The following is an 11,488-nucleotide window of genomic DNA, read 5'->3' as shown; positions in this document are numbered from 1 at the left end:
AGGTCCGGTTTGGATCGAAAGCTAATTAAAGGCCATCATTCTACCCAACTCATTATTTTTAATATAATCAGACTTTATATAGCTTTCAGCCCCAAAGAAAGAGGAAAGGTGAATGACACTTTTATAGGAAGTATGCATTTAGTCGTGTCTTACACGGCAAAGTCATGTATTATGTTTTTCTTCATACAATTTTAAAATTTAAACGCTTATAATTGTAATTGCAAATTATGTAACGAACACCCTAAAAAACATCCAAATAACGGTCAGACACACTCTCATATACTTCTTCATCTGCCTTGCTGTCTCCGTTGCCTCCACTAGGATCCTCATAGGTCTGAGCATGGGTCAGAGATGGTTGGCGACGCCCTGTAGCAGGACTATTCGCATAACTACGTGTGGTCTGCTGAGTAGGAGCCTGCTGTTCATTCGGAATCTCATAGTCTTCGTCCAGAGCTTTGTTCACACAACCTCTCTCCGAATTACGGAAGCCAACTTTCAGATGGGAGGTCTTAGTTGCGGATGTGGAGTTTGCTGATCGGCTGTGATGTTTCTTGCGATACCGACGGAGAAATATGATAACAGCAATTACAGCAACCGTTATTATGATGCTGATAAACATTGTGGGGAGAACGGAAGAAGCCAGTGAGTTTGGTTGTGGCTGTGGCTGTGGGGCGTCGGATTTAGTGCTATTAGTCACTGTAAGGTTGACAACAGCTCTACTCTTTTCACCCAATATGTTTTGGACAAGACATGTATACCTCCCTTGGTCATGTTTCTCAACAGGTGTGATATGCAGAATTTTTCCTTGCAGAATGGTGAATCTTCCTTGCCAGTCATGAGCTATCTCTGTGTCGTTTGGTGAGAGCCAGGTTACGGTCGGAGCAGGAATGCCAGTAGCGGTACATTTGAGAGTCACAGATTGTCCATCCAGGGCTGTCAGCTGCTTGATGTCCACCATCGCCATCGGTGGTTGACATGAGAGATCATAAATCTCCAAGTCTGAAATCACCGACCCGTAGTTATGATTCGGTCCTTCACATCGAGGCTCAACGTGCGGTTGATTGTTGCGCAGCCAGTCTCGTAGACCTGTGAGCCTACAGTCACACTGCAGTGGGTTGCCTTCTAGCTCGAGTTGGGATAATGCTCTATTCCTCCCAGATAGAGAATCACCGGGCATGACTTGGATCAAGTTATAACTCATGTCCAGTATTTGCAAGTTGTCACAGAAACCCAAGATAGTGTTTGTGTCGTGAATCTTATTGTGAGGCAGTGAGAGATTTTGTAGGTTTGTAAGATGAAGGGCACAGTCATGCAGGTCAACAAGCTGAAGCTCATTTTGGGATAAGTCCAAGGTAAGAATTTCCGGCACCATTTGAAACATCTGTGCGTTGACGCTAGTGAGTTGATTCCCTGCGAGGTACAGACGCTCCAACGACACCAGACCCATGAAGTAATCAGGATGTAACATGCTGAGTCGGTTGGTGGTGATAGAGAGCTCAACTAAGTAAGACTGGTTGGAAAATACTCCTCCAAACAAAGACGTCAGGTCATTGTCGTCGAGATACAGTGACTGAAGCATGGAGAGTTGACTCAGTGCAGTGGGTGAGATGAACAAGAGACGATTATTGGCTACATGCAGTTCAGTCAGATCGACAAATCCTGACAGGGTTGTCGAGGACAGGTTTGCCAGCAGGTTGGTATCGGCGTTTAAGAACTCTAGAGCTTCGGCCCAGGGTGGCTGAATCAAAGAATCGAATGAGTTGTTGCTCATGTCCAGTCTCTTCATCGCGTAGTAGTCTCTTAATAATCTAATGTAGATTCCAGTCCAGTTTGCTAATCCGTTACTGCCTATGTTAAATGTATATGTTGCTCCAATGTACACGTTTACCGACTGTAGTTGGTTGTGATTAAGTGAAATTGTAACCATGTGGCTATTATAGGTAGAAAAATGTAAATATCGTATTTCGTTGTGATCTAAAAGAAGAGAATTATTTTCACCATAATTAGAGTAGCCATTCACTCTAGTCAGTCGATTGTATTGCAGGCTTATGACAATGTTTGACAGTTTATACAAGTATACGTTTGCATTACTGATTAAATTAAAATCGGCCGAGAACCGCTGTAACTTCCCGCAGCGTGAATTATGAGCTATATGCATGTACATGTATGTAATGGAGTTATAGTCTACTGATAGCTCAGTGAGAGATCTCAGCTGACAAGCACGATATGTATATCTATCCCAGTAAGAAATTACATTGTGCTTAACTGACAATATTTGCAGGCTCTCTAGCTCATTGGATCCCAGCAGTGACGTCAGATCAGATATGTTGTTGTGGTCGAGGTACAATTCAGCCAGACTGGAGAATGTGCCATTGAAATCGTCTGGTGACAGCTCTGATATGTTATTGTGGCTTAGATCCATGATGAGGGCATCTGGGTAGTTGACGGGGATGCAGTCAAGATTGAGCGAGGAGCAGTCAGCCCTTGCAGTGACGTAGTTGTAAAAACATTGCGCATGACTGCAGGTTGATGACTGACAGATGCAGATGAAGGCACCAAGACAACACATAAACAGTGTCAATTCAGTGGATCCCATTGTTTCCTAATTGAATGTGACAGATAACAAATTTCCCCGTCAACCACAAAGTTGCTTATTGTTTTAGTACACAATGTAAATTAATAGGGAATAATTTATAAAGCGCCTTAAAAAAAATACAAAGCGCTGTACATAGCATAAATAATACCCGCTTTATGCTTGTAATATGTTTCTATACTCCCAGTCAGTACATTCTGCGGTTGGTTGGGAATAGAACTATATTTATGTTCATTTGGGTTTTACTCATATGTGTTAGCACTGTATTTACTCGGTACTTACCCGAGTTCAGTGAAAAATAATCAGGCATATTACCCGGGGTTGAATTCGAACCCACGACCTTTGCAATTCTAGCTAGCAGTGTCATACCAACTAGACTATACAGAGATTGCCCGATAGAGGCAGTTTGAATCATATTCTATTTAGCAGCGGGTACTGCAAACGATTTAATAGATGTTAAATTGAATCGGGGAACTTTAGTTAGGATGATCTTCCCGTCAATGGAACTCGGCAAAACTCCCACAAGGGGATTTAACCGCCAAGCTTGCAACAGCCAACTCTTTCATATACAGGTTTAAAGACAATGGGCACTTTTGGTAACTGTCAAAGACCAGTCTTTTCACTTGAATTGGTGTATCTCAACATATGCATGGAAATTTGAGCTTGATTGGTCGGCAGAGTTCAGAGATAGCTATGAAAGAAAAAAACACCCCTGTCACACGTAGTTGTGTGCTTTCAGATACTTGATTTCGAGACCTCAAATTCTAAATTTGAGGTCTCGAAATCAAATTCTTGGAAAATTACTTCTTTCTCGAAAACTATGTCACTTCAGAGGGAGCTGTTTCTCACAATGTTTTATACTATCAACCTTTCCCCATTACTTGTCACCAAGCAAGGTTTTATGCTTATAATTATTTTGAGTAATTACCAATAGTGTCCACTGCCTTTAACGCCATGATTCTGAATTGTGAATTGCAAAAATCAAGATTCAGATTGTGATTCAGTAATAACTATTGAATATACGACAAAACTTATCATTGTGAAATCAGCAGGTAGCTTGAGGGATTCTAACCCAAAACCTTGTAATTTTGCAAGTCTTGCAGTCTACGGGACCCCGATGTTGAACATTCCTTCTGATCAACCTTCCTCTGTGTTGTTTAGTTGCAAACAAGTACAATCCAATAATTGATACCCGTAAGCAAAAGAGGACGGGTGGGATTCATCTATAATTTTGTTTCGTTGAGTCCAGCCCAGACGTGTTATTTGTTTGTTTTATTTATTCGATTATTTCAACGAATAGGCCTATATATTTTTTTAAAAGATGAAATAGGGTGGATCTCTCGATGTGCTTTATTATCTGCATACACTCCAAATTGCAGTTTGACAACTTTTGATGATACTAAAATCTGACTCTGTTTGTTTCGTCAGAGTAGTTTAAGATGCATACAAGAACTGGTGATTGATCATTGCGAACTCTATTAAAATACCGGTTGAAAAACCGGGTTGGTGTGATGAGAATTAATAACAAGCGGGGACAAAAAAAAGAAAAAAGGAAAGAAAAAAAAAGAGATCGGAAAAAATACACAACTAAGTGGTTTGATACAAGGCAGGGTCTTACACTAAAAGTCACTGTGAAAGTTTCAGCAGTGAAACCCGTGTGACTATCTACACCACTTGCTGAGAAAACACCAACAAACGTTCACGGTATTTTCACACGAACGTCGAATCCATTCGTCTTTTGCCGCTTTTTTTTTCTTTTTTTGGAGGGGGGGGGGGCGTGAAAAATATCCAAACTATATAATATTAATATATGACTTGGAAGGGATCCGTCATGATGTCCATGAATGTTGACATCCACATCAACATCAACAGCTCCAGTGGTTCTTACTAAGTAAGTGTTATGATAATTTTGGGAGTACTTGCCAATTATCCTACATTTAAAGGCAGTGGACACTATTGGTAATTACTCAAAATAACTATTAGGTCAAAACCTTTCTTGGTGACGAGTAGTGGGGAGAGGTTGATGGTATAAAACATTGTGAGAAACGGCTCCCATAGTTTTTGAGAAAGAAGTAATTTTCCACGAATTTGACTTCGAGACCTCAAATTTAGAACTTAAGGTCTCGAAATCAACCATTTAAACGCACACAACTTCGTGTGACAAGGGTGTTTTTTCTTTCATTATTATCTCGCAACTTCGATGACCGATAGAGCTCAACAGGTTAGTTATTTTATGCATATGTTGAGAAACACCAACTGTGAAGGCTAGTCTTTGACAATTACCAATAGTGTCCACTGCCTTTAAATAACACCGAATACCTTTATGCCATTGCCCTTCCCCATCAGGCCCCATGTCACCCAACTTCCAGCGCCCATTTAGGGTTGTAAGTGACACACAACTGGAATTCTCGGTACATTATTGACTCCAGAACACCCACATTCTTAATGAGTGATAGAAAATTGTACATACCTATGGAGTTATCGTTGTCGGCAAGATGTAAATTACGGGTAAATGTTCCAGAATTCAGGTAACAATTTTTACCAACTAACTTCCTTATGACGTGATCAAGGTACCACAAAGTGTAATAAACTTGTTTTGCCGATTCTACGGAGCACCATAAATGCCATGGAAAAACTGCTTTACCAATCGGCTTCACGTAACATTCGAGATTTGTGAGGTAGGTTAGACACCTGTGGTTTGCAGTCAAAGCTATGCTATTTATTGTTGAATAGTTGATAATAACTAATTAAACTGTACATCCTTGTGGAATTTCCCCCGATTTCCATCATGTAAAATGATAGCGTTCTGTGGCTCCCATACTTTCTGCCCACCATATTGCCAGGGGCTTCCCCTTCGTGTCATAATAGAACAGTTTACCTATACTTGGTGCATTGATATTCAAATAATGAATAAGTGTGGTCTCCACGGTACAGTATTCGACTGAAAGGTAGATCAACATCAAGACCACCATTTGAATTTAAATACCGTTAATACCAGCATCAGCATAGGACAGCTTGGTGTACATGTATAACTGTTTTGTGCTCAAAAAGTGCAGTTTTGATTCTTCCAACGAAACTTGCCTTTTCGGGCCACACTGTAGAATGTATCAAAGAGTATTGTACATTTTGGGGGATTGACAGACTTTCGGGTCACAGTGTTCTTTTGATAATCCTAGCCAGCTTTAACTGGATTGTATCTGTTCCTAATCCCCTGCTGTCCCCTCTCCCACCCAATATCCTGTCCTTACCCAAACCACCCTCATCTCTCATCCATTTTTTACATGTTCCTTGTTGTATCCAAACCTTCTGCCAGTCGTCTTTATTCAGGACCAGTGCTATATTTATTTAGCCTGAAGGCCATGCCTACAACAAGTTTATTTTCCTATAGCTAAACTTTTGTTTGCAAATATTGTTATTGTACTTTGTGAAATTGCCGACTGAATAATCACAATAATAATTCGGTTGTCATTCGTTAAACATCAACAAAATGGGAAGAGGGTTGGGGGGGGGGGGCGACCTCCCAAACCACGGCTGCAATCGACTGCAGGTTGTAGTGATATGATCCATGTTTTTTTTGTTTTTTTTTTACAAACACAGCAACACAAATTCGCAAGGTGACATTCGGATGGATATTTAAATGTAGGCCTACTCATTTTTTCGACAAATATCCCACTTGTTTTTTGGACTTTTCAAAGAACAATGGTGAAGTGGTGTGTTGCGTGATATGGTTTGCACTCCTGGACACATTTACTAAACAATGTCAAATACCAGTGTTCTAACTTGGTGTACATATCTGTGGAGATTCGGACTCAATTGGTCATCGCAGTTGCAACAATAGAATAATGAAAGAAAAACCACCCTTGTTGCACAATATTGTGTGCTTTCTATGGTGTTCTAAAGACGACACAAAATGTGCGTCGCGTCGTGCTGTCGCGTTGCCTGTTCCGTCGCCCGTCGCATTGTGCCGTCGCATCGTGTTATCGCCTCGTCCTTCGATGTGCGTCGCGTCGTGCTGTCGCGTTGCCTGTTCCGTCGCCCGTCGCATCGTGCCGTCGCGTCGTGTTATCGCCTCGTCCTTCGATGTGCGTCGCGTCGTGCTGTCGCGTTGCCTGTTCCGTCGCCCGTCGCATCGTGCCGTCGCGTCGTGTTATCGCCTCGTCCTTCGATGTGCGTCGCGTCGTGCTGTCGCGTTGCCTGTTCCGTCGCCCGTCGCATCGTGCCATCGCGTCGTGTTATCGCCTCGTCCTTCGATGTGCGTCGCGTCGTGCTGTCGCGTTGCCTGTTCCGTCGCTCGTCGCATCGTGCCGTCGCGTCGTGTTATCGCCACGTCCGTCGCGGTAGTAGTGAATGTAATATGTAACCCATATGTACACCCTTTTCTAGAAATGTCATTTATTTTTCAATTAAGGTTGATTTGCCATGGATGAAATTGTAAAATGAGGCAAAGATAGGACATACACGAATGATTCAGCCAAACTGGAAGGGGGAGGGGAGTGGGGTTAGGGAATTGGGGGTGCTTATTTTTTTAGTGCTTGCTTGGATTATCCATTTGCATATCTATGCACAGGGGTCTACAGTGATTTTGAATAACATGAGCATGAATAACCACACACCACTTCAGAGTTACTTCTGTAATGTAGAGAGTTAACTTTTATTTTCAGTTTAATACAAACTCAATCAACTCCATCGCGTCTAAAGAGTTTTCCTCGATCACATTCCATCGAGTGCTGCTCTTAAAACAGCTTAGAATACTATCCTCATTTAGATCCTTGAACAAAAACAATGCACACATACAAACAATGATGTAGGAGTACTATAAAAAATATAACTAATTACGCTATTTTAAGTTTGTAATAACTGCTTCCTTTAGAACTCTGACAAGCAAAATTAAACTTTTAAAACTTTTGTTGCAATCAAACTACAATGCTGTTAAAGACACTGGACACTATTGGACACTTACTGGACACAAGGTAAAATAACCTACAATAGTGTCCACTGCTTCTAAGTATTTTCTCATCAAGAGTTTTGAGTGAACAAAATATCAACAGTGCTGTTCTCAAATAATTATGAAATCCTCTGTATTTTTCTGTCATCACGTTTAGTTTGTGTGCCAAGTTTATAGGGAAAGTGTTCAGTAAAAGTGACAAAGGAAAGTTCTCAAATTGATGGATATAAATTGATACACATGCTGTGAATGGTGGTACAAAAAAGTACACAGAGTGTTTCTTCCCTTACACACGCCAACTTACTAGATATTTGATACAATGGAACTAGAAAGCTACTAAGGTTTTCTTTATAATAGATGTTAAATTTGCCTTGAAGCATAGCCTGCCCATAGCAAGAGCCATTTTGGACTCACCAAAATATAGACTTGTGGACAAGTCGTCAATGTTCTGCCGTAGTGAGATAGTCGAGTTGTGGCGGTGCTCTTGCGAGATCACTGCTCTCGCATGAACTGCTGGTTGCTGACTTCTACTCCCCATGGACCGTAGGTGTGAGAGCAGTAGTCTTGCGGGGTCAGCAGTCTCGCAAGAATAACGCGGGAATCGCAAAGAGATTCGGAATAAAAAAATATAGAGTCGGAACGTTATCACCGCGTCAGACATTTGACGACTTGTCCACAAGTCTAACCAAAAGATAGCTGGAGGAGAAAAGAGCCAGGTCCCTTTCTACACATTCCTAAATGCTTTTATATTTGTCAATAGGTGGAATGAGAACCTGACCAATATAGCTTTTTGATTGAATTGACATCCTAGATAAATTGCACTCTAAATGAAAGTCATTCATTTTCCCAACAATACTGTTTCTATGGACCAACAGATATGCACAAGAGATGAATGATGGGCCGCCATTACATGGACGATGGCAGTTCGAGATTTGGCGCACAAAGACATGTGTCTTAAAGACATTGAACAATATTGGTAATTGTCAAAGACCAGTCTTCTCACTTGGTCAATCTCAACTGTGCACAAAATAACAATCCTGTGAAAATTTGCATTCAATTGGTTGTCGAAGTTGCGAGATAACTGTCAAAGAAAAAAACACCCTTGTCACACGAAGTTGTGTGCTTTCAGATGCTTGATTTCGAGACCTCGAATTCTGAATCCGAGGTCTCGAAATCAAATTTGTGGAAAATCACTTCTTTCTCGAAAACTACGTCATTTCAGAGGGAGCCAATTCTCACACCATTTTATACTATACTACCAACCTCTCCCCATAACTCGTTACCAAGAAACGTTTTATGCTAATAATTATTTTGACTAATTACCAATAGTGTCCACTGCCTTTAATAAATTTTCAAGTGAAATTAAGTGTCATTTCAAACGATTTACACAAGACAGCATGGTGTGGTGGCACAGGTTGTGCCATGGTATCATCAGCAGAGTGAACAAAATATTAACAGTGCTGTTCTCAAATATAGAAATCCTTTGTATTTTTCTGTCGGTAGTTGGTGAGCACTGCTCTAGAATTGCAAGGGTCGTGGGTTCGAATCCCACCCGAGTAATATGCCTGCAATATATTTTTTTTCACAGGACTCTGGAAAGTACCGAGTATACAGTGCTAACACAAATCGGAGTATGGGTAAACACCAAAATTAATTGGGTTGTCTTTGCCCCCGCACTACCCCACTGAAGATTTCTCCCGAAAAGGGAACAACAAAACAACAATGGAAGTATACCTTGTAACTGCCATGTGTAAGGTTGAGTAGGTATACACATTCAAACCCGTGTGGCGGTTTCAACTTTCCGCTGTGTTCAGTTTTCCGAATGACCAAATACGGTAGCATTACGTCATGCGATGCCTGCGCACAGCAAGCGAAAGTAGTCCATTTTTAGTGCCGTATTGAGTCATCCGTTACCCTCCGGTAGCTGTCATGGCGGCGTCCACGAGGCGAGTACAACTAGCGGCAAACGCGTGCATCGTATGAGGTTTTTGTTATGCAAGCAGAGTGTGACCTGCCTAAAGTTGTACCCATGAATACATGTAAAGATGGGGCAAGAGATTATGTGACTACACAGAAAAGAATCGTAATATAAACAATTTGGGGTCACTGCTGAGAGAACTACAGTACTCGCCAGGGTACTCGCGGCGGTATCTGACAGGTCACCCGGAAAACTGAACACGCCGGAAAGCTAAAACCGTTCGAACAACATGTTGATATGTCCGACTACTTCACCCGGAAAACTGAACACGGCGGATAACTGAAACCGCCACACCGGGTCCTATAACAAAACAGGACAATAAAGTACACAGTTCGGGAAAGGTCCACAGTTGGAAAACGTGTACAAAACCAATGGGCGCCGTTACTAAAAAGTTGTTATTAAAGACACTGGACACTATCGGTAATTACTCAAACAAATTATTTGCATAAAACCTTTCTTGGTGACGAGTAATGGGGAGAGGTTGATAGTATAAAACATTGTGAGAAACGACTCCCTCTGAGGTGCCATAGTTTTCGAGAAAGAAGTAATTTTCCACGAATTTGATTTTGAGACCTCAGATTTCGAACTTGAGGTCTCGAAATCAACCATCTAAACGCACACAACTTCGTGTGACAAGGTTTTTTTTCTCCATTATTATCTCGCAACTTCGATGACCGATTGAGCTCAAATTTTCATAGGTTTGTTATTTTATGCATATGTTGAGATACACCAAGTGGGAAGGCGAGTCTCTGACAATTACCAATAGTGTCCACTGCCTTTAACAAAAGGCCTGTAGGAGGTCCATTGTTACAGGCGTACACAAGCTTGGGTGGGCTTACGGATGGGCCCTTGTGGGGTCTTTTACACAAACGTACAATGGGTCCTGGAAAATTTGTCTTTGTTCAATTTGGACCCGCAAGAGGAATTCTTGTAGAAAAGTGAATTATAGAACAACAAAAGCAGGACTCCACAAACCCCAACAAACCCGGTTTTCTAAGGTGGGGATAGTCTTGGTTCAAGACTCTCCTGGATTTGTCACAACAGGGCGCGCTATCACCCCCAACGCGCTATCAACCACGAACCGCTATCATCACCCGAGAACCGCTATCAAAGGAGAGTCTTGGCACATTAGTTAAATCTCCCCCCAAAAAAGGGGCGGGCTCTGCGGGAAACCTACGCACGCGCATTATGTTTCCCCCCGATTTTGGGGGGAGATTTAACGAATGTTCCAAGACTCTCCTGTGATAGCGGTTCGTGGTTGATAGCGCGTTGGGGGTGATAGCGCGCTTTCTTGTTACAAATCCAGGAGAGTCCTGAACCAAGACTAAGGTGGGGATTGTGTACTCTGTATATACATGTATAGGGATATAGTACATGTTCTGTGTAGTTTATACACGAAGATAAAACACTACAGAAGTTGATTTTGGATGAGTAGACAGAAGAATGAAGGCCTCAATTTACATGGTTGGTCTTAGGCTCGATGCCCCTTCAAAAAATTCCCATAGAAGGAAAATGGAAGGGTATTTTGATAAATGAAAATGGCCTTGCCCTCTCCTGGGATGGCTAATATTTTTAATGAGAAGGCGGGGGCGATAGAAGTGTTCGAGCGCTGAATTGATGCGCTAGCTGAGTAAGCATAGAATGTATGGTAACATGGAGTATGTATGCGTATAAGCACAAATTCCATGAGGTCGATTTTCACCAAACTCTTAATTTAGTATTAATCTAAGGACTGATGACGAGTTAACTTCCGTATCCATAGACAATCGGACGCATTAAACCCATCCTAAGTTAGGATGAGTTACTCGTCCTAACTCGAGATAGGATTAATCCTAGCGTTTCGTGAAATCAGCTGCTGCTGACCAGTGATATACTTTTGACGAAGGCACGGAAATCCCTGCATCAGTAAGTGCAGATTCTTTGCTTACGGTAAGCAGAGCCATGAAATTGGGCTCATGATATTACCACAAAA

General features: G+C 41.7%; 1 protein-coding gene across 1 annotated transcript; it reads right to left on the bottom strand.

The window, feature by feature from the left end:
* Positions 1 to 240: 240 nt before the first annotated feature.
* Positions 241 to 5,153, bottom strand: LOC117290180 (leucine-rich repeat and immunoglobulin-like domain-containing nogo receptor-interacting protein 4). The gene is made up of 2 exons (XM_033771438.1): positions 5,064 to 5,153; positions 241 to 2,602 (listed from the first exon to the last, which is right to left on the bottom strand). Exon 2 carries the CDS (start codon positions 2,594 to 2,596, stop codon positions 242 to 244), a length of 2,355 nt encoding a protein of 784 aa, XP_033627329.1. The 5' UTR covers positions 2,597 to 2,602; positions 5,064 to 5,153; the 3' UTR covers position 241.
* Between the last annotated feature and the right edge of the window lie 6,335 nt (positions 5,154 to 11,488).

Source organism: Asterias rubens, chromosome 5, assembly GCF_902459465.1.
Source record: "Asterias rubens chromosome 5, eAstRub1.3, whole genome shotgun sequence".
Lineage (NCBI taxonomy): Eukaryota > Metazoa > Echinodermata > Asteroidea > Forcipulatida > Asteriidae > Asterias > Asterias rubens.
This window is presented reverse-complemented; position numbering and strand designations above follow the sequence as displayed.

Bases quoted from the DNA above. Each gene is read 5' to 3' on its own strand.
- LOC117290180 (XM_033771438.1), bottom strand. From the start codon at position 2,596: ATGGGATCCACTGAATTGACACTGTTTATGTGTTGTCTTGGTGCCTTC.